The 20,574-nt window shown below is 34.9% G+C and overlaps 2 protein-coding genes across 2 annotated transcripts; one reads left to right on the top strand and one right to left on the bottom strand.

The window, feature by feature from the left end:
* Window positions 1-647: 647 nt before the first annotated feature.
* Window positions 648-1,589, bottom strand: LOC130834072 (olfactory receptor 10C1-like). The gene has a single exon (XM_057704158.1). It carries the CDS (start codon window positions 1,587-1,589, stop codon window positions 648-650), a length of 942 nt encoding a protein of 313 aa, XP_057560141.1.
* A 9,452-nt stretch (window positions 1,590-11,041) lies between these two features.
* LOC130833678 (olfactory receptor 10A7) lies at window positions 11,042-11,992 on the top strand. Its single transcript, XM_057703551.1, has one exon. The coding sequence runs from the start codon at window positions 11,042-11,044 to the stop codon at window positions 11,990-11,992; it is 951 nt and encodes a 316-aa protein (XP_057559534.1).
* Window positions 11,993-20,574: the final 8,582 nt, after the last annotated feature.

The raw sequence follows: 20,574 nt of genomic DNA, 5'->3' as shown, positions 1-20,574 counted from the left end.
CAATCTCACAACTAGATAGATAGGAAAAAACTTGAATAAAGTGTCGTATTTTTATCATTGGCCTAGCAAGTATGTAATATATATTTCACTAAAATTTCATTCATATGAAACATCAAAAAATGAGTGGATAAGAGCTAAGAAATAATGTAGTTTTGGATAAAGAATGAGTGACCCTTACTGGATTTACAAGTTAAATACTTATAGTTGTGTTACAGTGTACATCACTCATCAGTATTTATTCACTGTTGACTATTTAAGATGCATGATTATTAAGATGTATACAGAGCAGAGTAAACAAGGGCGTGTACTGCACTTAAGAAATTAAACTATGGCATCCTATATTTGGCAATAAAATGTGTTAATTACTTTATATTCATTTTAAATTTTTTCCACAAGAAGAGTATTTAATTTTCCCTAGTCAAATAGTGTGAAACATACTACCCTTAATCTTATTACCATTGAAGTTGAGAAAAATCAGTGTTATCCAGGACACAAGAGATGCTCAAGTGAATTTGCTGATTGAACATTGTTGATTGAATAAATGGTAAGCATTTTAATGATTGTACTGCATAGTTCTCTTTTGCTTAAACACATTGAAAAACATAAAACAGGTCCACGTATTTCTTGGTTGCAGTCCTATAAGTACTTTAGGGCATTTGTGTGAGAGGGTTCCTTTGGGTTAGGCGTTGAAAGGCTTCCTTCACCTCCTTGTTCCTTAAGGTGTAGATAACAGGATTCAGAGCAGGGGTGACCACTGTGTACATGAGTGCAGTCGCTTTGTCTGTTTCTGGAGTGTGTGCAGTCTTTGGTTGTAGGTAAGTGAACAAGGCAGTGCCAAAGAAGAGAGAAACAACCAGGATATGGGAAGAGCAAGTGGAGAAGGCCTTTTGTCTGCCAGCGGCTGAGGGGATTCTCAAGATGGTCACGAGAATGCGCACATAGGAGCACAGAATGAGGAAACAGGGGCTCATGATAAACAGCACGGAGATAGCAAACAACACAGTCTCATTGTAGGAGGTATCAACACAAGCCAGTTTCACTACAGGCATGATGTCACAAAAAAAGTGCTGGATCTTTCCTGTTCCACAGAAGGGCAGAGTGAAGATCCACGTGGTCTGGGCTGACTCCACCACGCCCCCGGTGGTCCACGATGCTGCAGCCAATCTCACACACACACCAGGACCCATCAGGAGAGAGTAACGCAGGGGGTGGCAAATAGCTACGAAGCGGTCATAAGCCATGGCTGCCAGCAGGCAGCATTCTGTCAGTCCTAAGATGGTGAATACGTACATCTGAGCTGCACAGCCCCCCACGCTTACAGTCTTGGTCTCCACAAGCAGGTGCACCAGCATCTGAGGCACCACGCTGGTGATATAGCACATCTCCAGAAAGGAGAGGTTAACCAGGAAGAAATACATGGGAGTGTGCAGGGGTGGGGTGCCCCAGATCAAGCAGATGATGAGCAGGTTTCCTCCCACCGTAAACAAGTAAATGGTTAAGAACACAACGAAGAGCACAGGCTGTAACTCTGCTAGAGAGGAAAATGCCACAAATGTGAAATGGGTGCAGAGGGACTGGTTCCCACTCATTATAGGCTCAGAGCCAGACATCTGTGGAGAAGGCAGAGAGGAAAGATATTACCTAAAGGAATCCAGTCCCCTGCTGTAGGTCTCTATGAAACTCAGAAAAAGGAACTTTCCTAGGATCAGCGCTCTGAGATGTGAACCGACACATTTACATTCCTTTTGCTAAAGCTTTTGAAAGGACTGCCAGATATAATGCATGCAGTATTTCTTCCTGCCTTTGAGTTCTGGATGTTGACACAAATTTAGAGAATACAGTGGCTTTAATTACATTGTCTTATTTCTTTTTTATTTCTTGTCGATATTCTGATCATACAACAGGCTGTTAGTTGAGTAATATACATAAAAACATTCTAATTGTAAAGGAGTCACTTAAAAGGTAAGTGTAGAGAGTAAAATATAAAGGTGCTATGTGTTGGTCTTCTGAATTCCACACTTTTCCCTTAAATTCACACTTAAGTATTTGAAAGGGAGTATATTTCCCGCTATTTATCTATTCATTTTCTTCCATGTTTTTACTCATCATGATTTGAAAATAAGAAGACCATAATTTGGCAGCTAAAGTTCATGGAAACCAAAACTAGCAGAATGTCCTTTCTATAAGCTCAGTGTAATTTTTCAGGAAATTTGAATGGGAGAACATACCAGGAACCACAAGGCAAACTTTCTTTTCCTTGTCAGGCTTCTAGACTTCCTATAATTCCAAATTATACCATGGTGATAGATCAGGAGTATTTGTACTGTGACTAGAGACCATAGGGACTGCATCCACAGCACAGTTTAATTATATTTGTCTCAAGAGGAATTTGTTCGAAAACAACGATGAACATTCAATGTAAGTGTGATTTTCGTTATTTGAATACATTTTCCATGGATAATCTATTGCTGTTATATCTCTCATCTTTCAGTGGGTGAAGCCAAGTTTTTCTAATGGATTTACATCTTGTTCTTCAAAGAATTATTGAACTGTATGTCTTTTTTCCTTATTAATTTTCTGTAAGTTTCTCAGATGGACAGTGACTGTTCATGTCTTCATGATGTCAGTAGACACAGTGCGGAACACAATGTAGGCTCAGCAATCCCACAGATAGCTTTTACTTTATTCATTTTTTATAATTATATTGTTACTAGTACAAATAAATGGTCCTGATCAGGGAAACTTTATTTTTTTATTAATTACATATAGGTGAGTTCATATAGTATTTGTCTTTCTATGTCTGACTTAATTTACTTAGCATAATGCCCCCCAATTAAATCCATGTTGTCCCAGGATTCTCTTCATTTTTTTTTTTTGTGGCTGATACTATCCCTGTTTAACATTGATCTTGGCAATGATTTTTAAAATATGAAAAAGCAACCTGTAGATTGAGAGAAAATATTTGCAAACCACATGTTCAATAAGGGTTAATATCCAAAATATATGAAAAACGCATGAGCTCAATAGCAAAAACCAAATAATACAGTTAAAATATAGGCAAAAGACCTAAATATGCATTTCTCCATAGAAGACATATAAGTGGCCAACATGTATATTAAAAGGTGCTCAACATCCCTAATCATAAGAGAACTGCAAGTCAAAATGACTTTGAGATGCCGTTTCTTGTCTGTTAGGATCGTGATTATTCAAAAGAAGAGATAACAAGTGCTGGTAAGGAAAGGGAATCATTGTGCACTGTTGCTGGGAATGTAAACTGGCATATCCATTATGGAAAACAGTATATGGAGGGTCCTCAAAATATTCAAATTAGAGCTATCATATGATCCAGCAATCTCGCTATTGGGTATATACACAAAGGAAATAAAATCATTATTTCAAAGAAATATCTGCACTTCCATTGTTCATTGCAGGATTATTCACAGTAGCCAAGATTTGAAAACAACCTCTTTGATGTGTTTTTATAGTAACATATTAATAAAACAAAACAAGAAAAGCTGATGCTACATTTTTCTAATTTAATCTCCATCTGAACTCTGTGTTGACTACTTCTCAATCTAATTCTGAATCCAGGGAATAGTATGAAAAATATAAGATGAGTACAGTTGACCCTTGAATGACACAGGTTTGAACTGCATGGGTCCACTTATAATGTTAAATTGTTTTTCAATATATACCTACTACATGATCCTTGGTTGATTTAATCCATGGATACAGAACTGCAACAGATATGGAGGGCAGACTATAAAGGTATACGGGGATTTTTGACTGCTGGCAGAGAGGAGGCAGTGCCCTTCCTCCCCACATTGTTCAATGGTCAGTTGTATATGGTTGAATGTAAGATATTTGAAAGTCAAAAGTCCTCTTTCATGCTGCTTCACATCTGGTTTTGACATGAATAACTTGGAAAAAGGCCATGACATTTGGTGAAATGATGACCAGATGAGAATGAGCCCTGCCAGCAATAACAACAAAATATGCAGTTTAGATCCCATGATGATTTCTTATATCCTTCTCTAAGCCCATAGTGAAGAGGAAAGTTAGAAACTTACACTCTGCTAAAAACAACTCCATGCTTGTTTTGCTTTTATGAAATATGCTTGCTGTGGCTGAGAAAAACAGAAAAACAGGATGACCTAACAAATCAATGTAACTTTAAGATGTTTTGCTAAAAAATGAAATGTACTGCACCTGCTCTTGTAAGTTTCTGTTTGGAAACTTCCATGCTCTGTAAACATGTGCACTATAAAAGTAAAGCTCACCCTGCGTTCGGGGCCCAGAACTTTGGAGCGTTAGCTCATCTGGTGCTGCCGGCTTAATAAACCTGAGTTCTCCAAACTTCCGAGTGTGGTGCTTGGTTTCTCGATGGACCGATTTCTGCAACGATAGAACATGAGTTTGTGAGTGGTCGCGAAAACAAAAGACTTGGATGAAGGAGTGGATCATGGCAAAACAGTATTTTCTAAGGCAAGAAAAGAGTATTTAAGAAAGGAGTGACTAAGTGTGCCAAATATTTATAAGTTGAAGAAAAATAGCTTTGAGTTATCTGTTAATTTTCAGCTACACGTTGGCCACTGACAACTTCAGAAAAGAACATTTTGAAAGAGAGATAAGAGGACAAACCAGAATAAATAGAAGTTGAGAAATTAAAAAAAAAAAAAACAACAATGGAAATAACGTGTTGGAAACATTTGGCCACAAATGGAAAGGGATAGATGGGTGATTAATACCTAGGGAAAAAAAAATAAGATTATTTATGATTGTTATTCAATATGTTTTTTTCTTTAAGAGCTTTTATTGAGATACAGTAAACTGCATATATTTAAAGTGTACAATTTGGTATTTTTTTCTTATTAGTAATATATATATGGCAATCCCAATCTCCCAGTTCATCTCCCCCCGCCCAGCTTTCCCCACTTGGTGTCCATATGTTTGTTCTCTATATCTGTGTCTCTATTTCTGCCTTGCAAACCGGTTGATTTGTACCATTTTTCTGTATTCCACATGTATGTGTTAATATACGATATTTGTTTTTCTCTTTCTGACTCAATATGTTTTTAAGATGGAGAACTAGGGGACTATTTAATAGCTATTGTGAAGGAGTTATCCTAAACAGTCTCTCCTGCACACACATTTTGAAAATAGAATAGTGTAACCTTAATTTTAGGGTTATTAATTGGCCTAATTTTAAAATTGTTGTGTCTTGGAGAACAGGGAGGCCTGTGGAGAGGAGAGAATGGCCAGTGGATTGGTGGAGTAGTCACATTTCTTAAGTTTGCAGACTTATACAGGTGTGGTTTGTGGCACTCCCCACCCCAAACAATTACGATGGTAGCATCAGAGATCATTGATCATGGATCACCATAACAAACATAGTAATAATGCAAAAGTCTCAGATACTGTGAGAATTACCAAAATGTTACAGACACACAAATTTAGCAAATGCTCTTGTGAAAACGGTGCTGATAGATTTGCTCAATGCGGAGTTGCCACAAACCTTCAATTTGTTAAAAAAAAAAAAAAGGAAAAGAAAAAGAAAAGAACACCAGTATCTACAAAGCACAGTAAAAGGAGCTGCTTGTATAGTCACCATACTTTGTATTAGATCCCCAGAACTTGCTCGTAATTGGAAGTTTATATCCTTTGACCAACATCTCCCCATTCCTCCTACCCACAGTCCTGCCTCTGGAAACAGTTATTCTACTTTCTGTTCTATAAGTTTGGCTTTTTTAGATTCCACATATAAGTGAGATCATATCTTGACTGCAACTTCATTAAAGACTCTGAGCCAAACTCCTCCAGATAATCTGTTCCTGAACTCCAGAACCACAGAAATTGTGAGGTAATCAATATTTATTATTGTTTTAAGTATTGAGGTAATTGGTCACATGAATTTCATCAAACGAAAATTACAAACAATATGATCTTTCTGAGATGGGAACCTGTGTCTGTTTTACCTTTCAAGCATACTGTGCCTGCCACTTAGTAGGCGAACCAAGAAAACTATAGGAAAAGAATCATGGACTTGTTTCCAGGCAAATCCCAAAATTATAACAAAATGAAGAATTTTCAGCTAAGATATTTAAGATGAACTACCCACAAGATGGAAGTGATACATAGTCAGTGAATGTGTTGTACAATCTGATTTTAGAAATTAATACTTGATAAGGAACTCAATTACTCTAGAATGGCAGTTTGGACACCTACACAGGGAGCTGTATTTTATTTGAATTTCTTTTGAGGGGGAAGGTGATAGTCATTTAGAAACAGATAAGGCAAAAATAACTCCATTGAAGCTTACCTCATCTTTGGATGAGGGGATTTTCATAGTCTTCTTGTTGAGATCTAATAAAACTTTTATTTAAAAATTTCTAAAACAAAACAAAAGCATGATACATGAGTCAGTAATGCACCATTTTTTACTTGATTTTTCTTGCCCAGTGTCACAAATATATCTTTCATATGGTCTATAGTTATTTATTTGGTGCAGGTATGAATTAAAATAGATCAAATATATTTTATAACTTTTCTTTGAAATGATTATAGATATGTTTTACTTATTTTAAAGGTAGGTGTATCCAACTGAAGATTTAAAAAAAGAATTTTAAGCTATTATAACGTTATTTAGTTTACTTGGGAAATAAGGATTAAGGATTTTAATCCTTATGTAGGATTAAATTCAAATATAAGAAGCTTCCCTTTTACTTTTCCAGAAGGAAGTAAAATTAGAAGTGATAAAATTTCCTGTCTAGCTGTTTGTTATGTCTCCTGCTCACACATAGTTTAACCTTAAACTCCTGGGGCTTTTTCAAGGCTTTTTGACGCACAAAGATTTTGTTATAATTTTTTGGAATCATTCTTACTGTGCTAATTCATGACTGTTTTAAGTTTATATTTATTATGAGTTGGTTCTACAACAGACATAATAAAATAAAGAGAGGGATCCCCACAGCTTTGTTAGCTCATTGCAAAACACTTTGAAGAATAATGTTATGTCGCTGCCTACTAAATTAAAGTAGCCTTTGAAACTCCAAAGATAAAATAGTCTAAGGCGTAAAAAAGAAAGAAAGAAAAATTTCTTATCTCTTTATGGAAATATCCATGTTAGATATTAGAGGATATTGCTTTCATGTAACAATATATGAATCTTGGCACTGTTTATAGTTTTCTCATAGTGAAGCAAACCAGTAGGCAAACTATTTAAGGTATAAAACAATAAAATACATGCCAATTACCATCTTAACTTGCTCCATTAAATCATTTTTCAAAAAGATTATTATTAGTAAAATATATGTTTAAAATAATATTTTTTAAATGAATTAAAAAATAAATTTTTAAATTATTTAAATTTCAAGGGTGTACTACAAATTTATTCCATTAGTTTTGAACCAAAATCTATCCCACAGAAAATACAGAAAATTTTACGGGGAAAGCTAAAATCTATGTTCCTCACATACTCTTGGTTTATTAATAACTGTAATCCCAAGGGATTGACATTGTGCCCTGCAGACCCACCACAAATATCTATTATTAAGAAATACATATTGAATTGCAGCCATTATGACCTAAAGAAAATATGAACGGTTCCATGAAAATTCGATAGTCTCCCCATGAGGTAAAGTAGTTGTTTAATTACCAGCAGTTCCTTCTAATGTCTCAGGGATCATTTTCCCCAAGGCTAGTCACACTTTTAAATATTATTCCTAGAATAAATCAACCATTTAGCGCCGATGAAAAGCAGGTTAGCCTGTCGAAGGTATTTGCTTAATTCTGAAGATTTGAGATGTGACAGACTTCAAGATCAGTTTACAATTCTCACAAATATTACTTATCTTTAAAAAAAAGTCATTAAACTTCTAATTAAAGAAGAAATATGGGGTTTTATTTGGTAAGATATATCCAGACATTTCTGTATGATTTATTTTGTTCCTCAATTAAAAAAAAAAAACTAGTTTTATCTGTGCATCTGTATACAACCAAAACATTTAAAGAAAAATAAATTTGGAGACTTATTTATATATGAAAAAAGGAGTAATTTGATGCTTTATTAAAATAAAAGAAAATAAAAAGCAGTAGAGCCTTTGTTCTGTCAAGAAATCTACAGAATGCTAAAGAAGAGAGTATTAAGAAAACAGTGGTTGTTTATTTAAGAAATGCTGTGTATTGTAACCATACAAAGCATGGTTCAGACTTTGGGGTTATTTGCTCTTCAATTTTTACTAATTTATATTGTGGGTTGGTAGAAGTGCTGTTTTCAGTTAGAGAAATTGAATGATGATCTCAGCTTCAAGTTGTACACCAATACTGATGCTGTAATTGCATTGATTTGTAATCATTTTTATGGGAAAACATATATTTGTGAGAAAGCTGGCTAGAATTATTTCTCACAAATACATGTTTGTGCATTTGGTCCTGATCTATTTTGAGTTAATTTTCATATATGGTGGGAGGTAGGATTCCAAATTCATTCTTTTGTACTTTGATACAGTTTATTGGTATCACTTGTTGAAGACACTATTCAATTCCTATTGAATGATGATGTCAGAAAAGTAAAAATTTAGCATAAATTCTATGTGCCTATCAGGGAAAAAATTAAATCCAGGAGACTCTCAACAACAACAACAACAAAAAAGAAACTGACAATTTTCTTGGCCAACCTTATTCTTGTCTCACAGTGGAGACCACGGGTGGTACTTTATAGACCTTGATCACTCAGGGACCAGCCGTTCAACCTATTATTGCTTTCTGCCACTTCAATATCAGAATTCTGAGAGACGGTGGTGGTTGAGGTATTTTAGAGATACACTAAAAATTGTTGGACTCATAAAATCTTGATACCTTCATCAATTCCCATATTTTTTTTCCCTCAAATGATGGAGTGTTTTTTGAGTCAAAACAAGTTTAGAATTGTTGCAGAATGCTGGTGAACATGATAATGCATGTGAAGCTATTTATAAGTTTTGCTAAATATACCAGGAGTAATGTTGCTATTACTGATGATGTGAATGGTATTGAAGCAGGATTTGCAATCGTGGTGAAAGGTCACAATCACTGTCATGTCTGTTGCTTATTATTCATCGGCATGGGCAGCCTGGGATCACTGGTTCCTTTCCTTATGTTACAGAGGACGTTGATTTGAGAACTACAGTGAGCAAATTAGATAGGCAAGATATTACCAAGGTACATATATCATTAGAGTAGAATTAAAAAGTAGAATTCTTCAAGTAGGCTGTGAGTTTTCAGCTCCTTACTTTCAGAGGGGAAATCTATTTTAAATATGATTTGACTATTAAAAAGTAATTAAGTTTTTTAAATTAAATTTGAGAAGTGTATTATAAAATAATTGACTTCATACTTACCTAACCCCAATATTTGAAAAAAATGAAACATTGTTCAGCTTATCTCCAGTGTAACATCATGAATAATTGTTTTCCCACATATGTTTTTGGGATCATTAATGTTTGTTATGCTATTGCTGAATAAGACCTGAACAGAAAATATTTGTATAATTCTACTTTTGATCAAAATATTCTACTCCAAGTTAGAAATAGTATTTGAGATAATAATAATTGAATTAGTAATTTCATGACTGGAGTTTCAGTGGACACACAATAGGAAGGGACTAGCTCCCACCTGTGCCCATGCAGTTTTGGAGAAGATTCTCAACAATCTGTTGAGAATTTAGCTGAATTCATGATACTGCTGAGTCGTTATCAATTTTGTGTAGCAGCTCACTTACAGAGGCCTTAAACTGACATTAACCTGTCCCTTGAGCACATGCCCTAGATAACAGCCTAAGAGTCATAAGTAAATGTAAGTTTCTGATATGACACCCCCAACTGTCCTTGTTATAAAGTCTCCCCTACCTCCCAGGCCTTTTCCTTGTGCCCCCTTAAAAAAACACCCCACGGGAAGCATACTAAAACCCTGCTTTTTTGGGTTTGAATTAACCAATCTGGCCTTAGCCAGGGAGCCTCAAAGTACTCTACCCTTGGACCCTAATAGAGGCATACATCTCAGGTCCAGCCTTTCTCTCTGCCTGTACTCTGCCTTGACTTCCTCCAGTGGTCTGTCCTCCAGGATCTGAGAGTAACAGACTTCTTTATTTACTTTCCTTTGTGATTTTTTGTTGAACCAGGGCTCACTATCCTATACTCCAGAGTTCCGCTTAACATATGTTAATTTAACAAAGTCACAGCGCAGTAGGAAGCAGAACTCTTTTGATGGATGGAATTGAGAGGAGTGTTGGAAGGAGAACTTCTCAATTGCAAGTCATGTTTGTTCAGAAGTTTGCTTTTTTTTAAAGCCCAACTGAAATAATATGACTATACCTATGTGCACAATAAGAATTAGGGCCCAGTGAAGTGAAATTATGGTCGGAGAGGCACTATCAAAAATCGCAGTCCTGTGAGGACTGCAGTAAAGCACCAAAATTATAAATATAAGTTATGTTTATTTGTTTACTTATGTTTATTCACTGTTTTTCTCATATATACATATATGCGTATGTATTAGTATATGTATATGTATGTATAGATTTATATATGTGTGTGTATAGTGGATGGAATGGAATAAAATGCACTCCATTCAGTAGAAACATATCATTTATATAATCCAAGATTAAAAAAGTCAAACTAGCCCATAATTTATCTTTTTGCCTCTTGGATATATTTTTTAAAATTATTAGATGATTCTATTTTAATTATTAGTTGTCTAAACTCTTTCTACTTCATCCTGAAAAATAGCATGCCTCTGATGAAGAATTTGAGCTGCACACTATGATCCTTGATGAGAGAAAAACTGCACCTAGGTGATAAGCAGTTAGTAGGATTCATGCAAATTATTTCTTTTGCTTTGATTTAATCTTACTGTGAACATTCTGCTTCAGAGAAATAGAATGGTAAGACAACTGAGAACAGAGATGCATTTACGAATTTTCTTATTATATTGAGATTATATCTACATTTAAAGACTATCCTTTGATGTATATGCTTTGATTCTTAGCAAGAAACTAGTCTAAGATATGATTTGTGAAAATCACACCCAACTGACTGAATTTATTCTTCTCGGTTTTACAAACAACCCTGAGATGCAAGTGTCCCTGTTTGTTTTGTTCCTGGTCATCTATATGGTCACTTTGTTGGGCAACTTCCTTATTGTCACAGTTACCAGTATGGATCCTGCTCTTCAAACACCCATGTACTTCTTTCTCAGGAACTTGTCACTTCTTGAAGTCTGTTTCACCTTGGTCATGGTGCCAAAGATGCTGGTAGATCTAGTGTCCCCAAGGAAAATCATATCTTTTGTAGGCTGTGGTACCCAGATGTACTTCTTTTTCTTCTTTGGCAGCTCCGAATGTTTCCTCCTCTCTATGATGGCTTATGATCGCTTTGTGGCCATCTGCAACCCTCTCCGTTATTCAGTCATAATGAATAGGTCCCTATGTTTGTGGATGGCTATAGGTTCTTGGATGTCTGGTGTTCCAGTCTCTATGCTACAGACAGCTTGGTTGATGGCCCATCCTTTCTGTGGACCAAACACCATAGACCACTTCTTTTGTGATGGTCCCCCAGTGTTGAAACTAGTCACCGAGGATACGACCATGTATGAAATGCAAGCACTTGCCTCCACACTACTATTTATTATGTTTCCCTTTTCCCTCATTTTGGTCTCCTACACTCGCATTATTAAAACCATCCTGATGATGCCCTCTGCTACTGGTCGCCAGAAGGCATTCTCCACTTGCTCATCCCACCTCATTGTCGTATCCCTCTTCTATGGAACGGCCAGCTTGACCTATCTACGGCCCAAATCCAACCAGTCCCCTGAGAGCAAGAAGCTAGTGTCATTGTCCTACACTGTCATCACACCTATGTTAAACCCCATCATCTACAGCCTAAGGAACAATGAAGTAAAGGGGGCAGTCAAGAGGACAATCACTCAAAAAGTCTTACAGAAGTTAGATGTGTTTTGAGTTCCAGTGTGTAGAGTTTTCTGAACAAAGTAGGAGAACCAGAACCCATGAAGAAAAGCTTAAAATGAGTGGAAGATTTGCTCTTACTTTGTCAGGGTCACTTACTATAATGGGTGAATAACAGTGTCTCAGTCAGAGTCCCAGCTCAAATTGGGATAATTGAGAGAAGGAATCATTCACAAATTGTGGGGCAGCTCATATGATGGAAATTCCATGTCTCTTGTCCTGAAGAGAAAGGAGAAGGGGTATTAACTGGAGCCTCAGGAATGCTAAAACTATAGAAAAAAGCCACTTACCAGGATCTCTTTTCTTTGGTAGGGGAAGGCAGCCACCCCAGCCTAATTCTGCTCTGACCCTCTTACATCTACTGCTGGTGTCTGTTCTTGATCAAACCAAATCTGAGACAGAGGGCAAGGATGTCCATTGATGCAATATATAAGGGACAGTCTTCTGAAGCACAGATTGGGATGGAAAAAGTTATGAAGAGTAAATGAAAATATCTACTACAAACCACTATATATTCTGCTGCTAATGTGATGCAAAGACTAATCATGTAATGTGTTTTAAGTGATTTTTTAAAAAAAGATATTGAAAGGTAGAGATTCATAGTTGCCAAGAATTCATGGCACTAATTCTTTGTATGTGTGGCTGCTTTAAATGAGGTTCCTTAATAAAATTACCTTAACATTAATATTTGGTAAGATGATTCTGGGCTTCTTGGATCATTGGCTAAATCAGCTATTAATTTATATTAATCAGCTATTAGAATTTAAACAACAAACTTTGCTTGACAATATTGTAGATGCAAAAGAGTAAAGACAACAATAGCTAATATGATTTGTCAAGGCACTTTCTTTAACAAATGCACTTGCAACAACCCAAGGGATAAATTCCATTATATGCTTAATTTTTATAAAAGACAAATTAAGGTCAGAAAATTAATTTAACTAGGCAAAGAGTTATTGAGAGGTGGTCACAAGAATTTGAATCCAGACCTTTCTGAACCTGAAATCCAATGTTAACCTCTTAAAAAACGCTAGCCACATTTTCATCATTGTGAAGTCCCCACTCACATGGGAACTTGGCCTTTCAGGCATGAAAGTGTCTTGGGACAAGAGAGAAGACAAAATGAGTTTGAATCAATTTAATTTTGGAAAGTCTCATATTTCCACTAGCGTAAGGATATATTGGCTTTGAATATGCAATTTGTATATAATGGTACCAGTTACTCTAAGTCTTTATTAGCCAGTATTTTTCTTAATTGAACAACTGTTTCTTTAAGTAGCAATGAGTCTCAATTTTTCTTTGTCAATTTTCAGGAAATTTTAAAATAATCACAAATTTCCAACTTGTGATGACTATTTTAGTTTAATTGTGATTCCCTGAGGTTTGCATTGACTGTAATGACAGTTTAGTGCAAGAAATATTAGTTCCTTTAAATCTTTCTCCTTCAATGGCCTTTTAATTTCTTAAGCCTAGCTCAAATATTTTAAAATTAATGTTACTAAGTTCAATGACCCTCTGGCAAGAATCTATTGCAGTGGTTTACTACTAGCTTTATGTGACTCATGAGTAGATTGTGAGATCGTAAAATCAATTGAGTAGTGCGTGTGTATGTGTTTAATAAACTAGCATAATAAAACATAGAATAGAGTAAAATAAGCAATATATGAAAAGAGTTTATGGGAGCACCTGGTACATGGTAAACACTATCTGATTGTTTGATAGTATTTTTGTTACTGTTAGAATAACATAAAAATTATAGAGTGGACCCCATATGTTAAAGGGTATGATTTAGTTATGCATGTATTATCTTCTGATTGAAATGTAAATTAATTTCTTCCTGTAAGATGAAAGTAAAAAAGTTCATAAGTCATGCTCCTATTGTATATCCTGTGTAATTTATAATGTATGATTTTTTGCAGGGAGATTATAATATAATTACCATGTTTCGTACAATTTTAGTTTTATTAAATTGATAAAAGTCGCAGAACTGCAACATTCAGCCTCAATTTACACGTTGATTTTTTTCCTTTAAATTTCTAAAAGCTAATTAATAATCATTATTATATCTAGACTTGTGACTGAAAAGATTGTTTTGATGAATATTTCTCCCAAACAAGTGCTAACATTTTTGTCACAGTAATTCCAGAATTTACTTTGCGCCAAATATTTTTATCATTGTTGCCATGATAATATTTTGACTTTTTGCAAAAAAGGTTTTTGCATGTGGCAAAGTCATGTGAGTTTTTCTTGTGCTATTATAATTTAATGTTTTCAGAAGAGGGGGGACAGTGATTATTTACGGATTGCTTAGTCTCTGGACTTTTCATTTTATAATTCTTAGGGGAGGGCAGAAACCCTTGAGAGGTGTGAAGGTCAGATAGACAAGATTTTACTAGACTCCCTTACAGCTAGTTTGTGGGTATGTAACCTCAGCTCAGTTTGTCACATTTTGAATTGCAATTTAACCATGCAAAGAGTTGGGGACAGTGGGTATTCACCTGAAGCCAGTGGCTCCCAGTGTCCAGAGACAATGGAGACTGCAGTGGCTGTGGCAGGTCCCAGTGTCCAATGCTGGAGGTTTAACCTTAAGCTGTGGCATCCAGGTTGTAGTTGTGCCACAGCAGTGTGTTTACACAACTGATTCTGAAGTATTAATTTGGGTTTTCACTGTGGTCCTGCTTATTCTTATATTTCCCTTTCCATTTTGTATGTGGTAAGCTGCTAATTATCTTTTCAATATTTCTCCTGTGTAAGTCATTGAGTCAGTTTAAGGTTTGGTTGTTGTTGCTGTTATTGTTTTGTTTTTTAATGAAAAATTCTAATGGATAAAAATCAAACAAATCAGGAAACAAATGTCATTTCACGGAATTTACTTGTAAGCCCCATCAAAATGGCTCATACAGAAGCCTTTGGAAAGAACATTCTGAATCTAAAGGCAACAATTTTTGTAAATATATAAATATAAATATATATATAGGGATATATTGATATGTAGAGATAGTAACTACACTTCATCGTAAATTAGATGTGAATAAATTTCTGTGTGTGTACTATCTGGGCATCTGGAGGGGATGCAGAAACAGTTTTACAAAGGGCTTTAAATGTGACCTTAAACCTACAATGGTGTTTTTTTTTTTTTTTTAGATTAGTCAAATATACTTTTTATCTTCAGCCATTGGCAAATTTGTGGAGAAATCTTATAGATTAAAAAAATAATTTTCAATCAGCTTTTTAAATCTTAATGTGAACAAAAGACATATATAAACAAAGCAACATCAACATATGGTAAAAGAAATACTGACCTTAATTTTACAAAACCTAGATGAGTATACATCAATATATTTGACAAGATAGCCAAAAATACTCGATGGAAGAAAGATAGTCTCTTCAGTAAATGGTGCTGGGAAATCTGGATATTCTTATGTAAGAAAAGAAAATAAACCTCTTACACTACTCACAAAAGTTAATTTGAAATGGATTAAAGACTTAATGTAAGACTTAAAAGCATAAAACTCCTAGAGGAAAATATAGGGTAGAAGTTTCTTGACATGGGTCTTGGCAATGATTTTTGGATGTAATGCTTAAAGCAAAAACAGCAAAATAAATAAACAAGTGGGACTTCTTCAAAGTAAAAAGCTTCTGCATAACAAAAAGAGCGATCAACAAAATGAAAAGGCAACTGCAGAATGGGAGAAAATATTTACAAATTATCTATCTAATGTGAGGTCAATATCCAAAATATATAAAGAACTCATGCAACTCAAAAGCAAAAAGACAAACAGTCCAATTAAAAATGGGAAAGAACCTGAATAGACATTTTTCAAAAGAGAATATTCAAATGGCCAACATTTGAAAGGCACTCAATGTTACTAATCATTGGGACAATGTAACTCAAAATCACAGTTAGCTATCACCTCACACCTGATAGAATGCCTATTATCAAAAATACAAGAGATAACAAATGATGGCAAGGATATGGAGAAAAGGAAACCCTTGTGCACTGTTGGTGGAATTGTAATTTGGTATAGCCACTATGGAAAACAGTGTGGAGGTTTTTCAAAAAATTAAAAATACAACAACCATATGATTCATCAATTGCATTTCTGCGAATTTATCCAAAGGAAACAAAATTACTATGTTGGAGAGAGATCTGCACTCCCATGTTCATTGCAGCATTATTTACAATAGCCAAGACATAGAAACAACCTAAGTGTTCATTACAGATGGATAGATAAAGAAAATGTGGTATATTTACACAAACAATAGAACACTATTAAGCCATAAAAAAAAAAAAAAAGGAAATCCCGCCATTTGCGACATGGGTGGACCTTGAGGGCATTATGCTAAGTGAAATGTCAGACAGATGAAGAAGAATACTGTATGATTTCACTTATATGTGGAATTTAAAGAAAACCAAACTCATAGAAAAAGAGATCAGATTTGTGGTTGGTCAGAGGCAGGGGGTTTGGGTGAGGAAATTGGATGAAGTTGGTCAAAAGGTACAACTTTCAGTTATAAGATAAATAAGTACTGAAGATGTGAAGTACAATATAATGACTGTAGTTGAGACTTCTATGTGGTATATTTGAAAGTTGCTAAGAGAGTAAATCCTAAAAGTTCTCATTACAAGATAAAAGGTTTGTTTTTTAACTATATGAGGTGATGGATTTTTTTAAGCTCTTTATTGGAGTATAATTGCTTTACACTGTTGTGCCAGTTTCTGCTGTACAAGAAAGTGAATCAGCTGTATTTATACATATACCCCCATATCCCCTCCCACCCATGACTCCTTCCCACCCTTGCTATCCCATGTTAACTAAACTTATGGTGGTAATCATTTGGCAATATATCTATGTTAAGACATTATTCTGTACACCTTAGACTCATATAGTGCTATACACCAATTATATCACAGTGAAACTGGAATAAAAATAAATAACTAAAACTAGTGATGTCTAAAAACAAATTAAAATCCTACTTACTATTTCTGATTATATCATTAGCTATTTTGGCGACCTTCATCAAGATAGAAACTATTTGAGACTCACTTTGATTATTTATGAAAGAGAAGTTTCTAAAATTATATAATAAAAAAATCTGACAATAATAAATAGTAAGGTAGAAATTATAAATGGGAAAGTAATTGGAGATGGGTTAGAATAATTTCACAAAAAGAATTTCAATTTAAGATGAAAAAGAAACATATGTTTGGCACAGGAATGCAGATAGTGGAGGGAAGAAAGAAAGTGAAAAAAATCTCAGTTTTCATGTTAATTGGCATTTCCTGTTTTTAATATACAGCTGTTTAAGATTGGGCTTTTATGTATTCTATGAAATTACGGACTTATGTTTCTAGTGACAATCAAGAAATTTGATTACTCTTAAGCACTTTTCATAAAATATATATGATCACACTTGTGGACTGACTTGTGTCTCCCCCAAGAGATGTGTTGGAGTCCTAACCACAAGTATTTGTGAATGTGATCTTATTTGGAAACAGAGTATTTATAATCAAATGAAGATGAAGTTATACTGGATTAGAGTGGGTAAGTCTAATGACTAGTGTCATTATATAAGGAAAGAGATTTAGACACAGAGATACACAAGCCCAGAGGAGACACAGCCATGTGGAGATGGAGGCAGCAGCTGGAGAGATGCACCTGTTAAGCCAGGAACATTGAGGATTGTTGGCAGCTGTCCATTTTGCTGACAGCTTGATTTCAGACTGCTGGCCTCCTGATCAGTGAGCGAATAAATTTCAGTTGTTTTAAGCGACCTCTTTTGTGGTAATTTGATGTGGATAAGAAAAAAATACCAAATTGTACACTTTAAATACATACAGTTTATTGTCTGTTAACTGTATCTCAATAAAAGTTCTTAAAAAACAAACAAAAAATTTGATGTCATAGCCCTAGGATATACTAATAGTCATCCCAGGTTTGAAAGTAATTAGGTGATTCCTCGTGAACTGTGTGGTAGATAGATAGACTGTCGTGTCATTTACAATGTGATTCTTCACCTCCACTGGTGGAAATGTCTGTTTCTCCATCCTCTGAATCTAGTCTAGACCTGTGACTTGCTCCTGCAAAGAGAATGTGCCTGAAGGAATGTTGTGCAAGAGTGTAAGTGTCAGGAAACCAAGTATACATCCCCTTTCCCTTGCACCCACATGATTCTCACGAGAAACAAGACAAGGGTAACCTGCTGTAAAGAGAAAGATATACTTAAGCAGAGCTCCTTCTTCCCAACTGAGGCCATTCTAGATCAGCTTATAGCCAATTGATTCCGTAAAATGTGTGAGATTCCAGTCCGGATCATCAGAACCTCCTAGCTGAACCATAGACTCATGAGCCATAATAGAAGCTTGTTTTCAGACACTAAGTTTAGGAGAGATATGTTGTACAGAAATGATAAAGTAATAAAAGATGCATAACTAATTCCAGATAATGCAATCAAGAATCACATCTGTCAGAGCCATCCTATGTAGTAACTGTAACTGAAATTGTTTGCACCGTGAAGCATGGTACAGAGAAGCTGTAAATGTTAACCATGTACTGTAACACAGCCTATTTTCTGTACTTACTTCAGTATTATCCATTTGATTTATTGAAATCTCCCTCCCTTCATCTCTCTTTCTCTTTGAATATTCACTCCATCCTCAAGCTTCCCGTATTTTTTCTGTCTTTACTTGGACTCTTTTATGTTCTGGAGTCTGAATTTACATTGATCATGGCATGAACCATAGCTTCAGTTAGGAAATACTTCTAATGACCCCATTATCCCTCAGATACCACTATTCTTAGTATAATCTAAACTGTAAATTACCTTTTAGAAAATAAAACACTCATTTACTGAGGTTTGTAATAAAATGTGCCTAATAATAACTATAAGTAACATTTACTATATGCTACATTTTAAAACTGTAGACAAGAAAAAAAATGATTGTGTCCTAATGTTGGGTATTCATAGAAAATATGCAAAGAAACAATATAAAACATCTTCCTTTATGCTTATAATATGTAACTGGAGAGATTAGAGTTGGCAGGTGATAAAAATAGGTCCTCTATCCATTTCCTTCTGAATAACACTTAACTACACAGTTGAAAAGCTGATAGATTCTTTTTAGTGAATCTATCTACTATGTAGAGCAGGCTCAGAAGGGAATAATATTAGAACTTAACACTTATATATAGCACTGACTATATGCTTATTCATCCCAGTAAAGTAAGGTAGGTTCTAATATAATCTCCACTTTACAGATGAGGAAATTAAAGCATAGAGATGTTAGAAATGTAATTGTTATTTTCTTACTCATTCCCTTCTGCAGATTCATCTGTGAATCACTTCCTTGACCCATTTTCAACCCCACATCCTAAGGACTTTATCTTCTTTCATGAGTGATGTCCCTCTTTCTTATTAAATAATTTTAGTTTATTCTCTAAAAGGAAACAGTGTTAGGTAGTGAAAGTATCAACTGTGTTTCCCTCTCATCCTGCTGCAGTTGTGTGATATTGAAGTTATCCTGAGGCATATCTTGTATTTGAGAATGCACACATCATGACCAGAGGGCTGTAGGTTTGCCAGTTTGAGGTGCTAAAATGTTCAAAGTTAATTATTGGCAAAAAAGATTTGAAATGTGTATTTATGCCACAATATAGAAGAATTGGATGCCAGCTATTATATTAGAAATGGTGTGTGGTTGGTTAATGGGTGGATTAAAAAAAAGGTAATTACAACATTAAAATGGGAGGAATGTGGATGATGGGTGGTACAAAATACAGGTTTGATTCAGAGAGATCAATTAGGATATTACTGTAACACAGCTAGTGTGTGATGTTAGCCCCATGTTTCAGTACTAGGGGAAGACTGAAAATAAAAAGAAGAATGAAAAATGAATCACAATGAAGATATTTGATATTCCTTAACTTTATGAGATGAGAGAAAGAATAACAAGTATGTTTCAGAGACTAGGAAAATGGTGGAGTTGGTCATAGATTATAGGCTTTTGTATAGGAATTTAAAGAATGGAAGGTGGGAAACAGTTGAAACACAACATAAATGATGAGGTTTATAATCATGGACTTTTGTAACTATTAATATTTTTACATAAAGCTAGCATACTTCTTTGAGTATATATACTTATGACTTTGAAAAATGCATATCAGTATGAATCTAGGTAATATAAATTCTGAGTGCAGGATTTTCTCTCCTTGTTATATCTGCATATTTATTACTGTGTTCATGAATTGGAAGACTCAATGTTGTTATGTTCTTTTGATGAAATTCCAATTAAAAATACCTAAGAATAAACCTAGCCAAGGAGGTGGTTACTGTACTATACACTGAAAACTATAAAACATCGATGAAGAAATTTGAAAATTGTACAAAGAAATGGAAAGATATGCTGTGTTCTTGGATTAGAAGCATGGATATTTTTTAAATGTCCATGCTACCCAAACAATCTAAAGATTTAATTCAATCTCTATCAAAGTACCTCTGACATTTTTCTCAGAACTAGGACTAATACTCCTAAAATTTAAATGGAACCAAGGAAGATCCCAAATTGCCATAGCAAT

The sequence above is a fragment of the Hippopotamus amphibius genome, chromosome 12 (genome assembly GCF_030028045.1).
Source record: "Hippopotamus amphibius kiboko isolate mHipAmp2 chromosome 12, mHipAmp2.hap2, whole genome shotgun sequence".
NCBI classification, from domain to species: domain Eukaryota; kingdom Metazoa; phylum Chordata; class Mammalia; order Artiodactyla; family Hippopotamidae; genus Hippopotamus; species Hippopotamus amphibius.
This window is presented reverse-complemented; position numbering and strand designations above follow the sequence as displayed.

Excerpts from the sequence above, each read along its gene's own strand:
- LOC130834072 (XM_057704158.1), bottom strand. The coding sequence starts at position 1,589 with ATGAGTGGGAACCAGTCCCTCTGCACCCATTTCACATTTGTGGCATTT.
- LOC130833678 (XM_057703551.1), top strand. The coding sequence starts at position 11,042 with ATGATTTGTGAAAATCACACCCAACTGACTGAATTTATTCTTCTCGGT.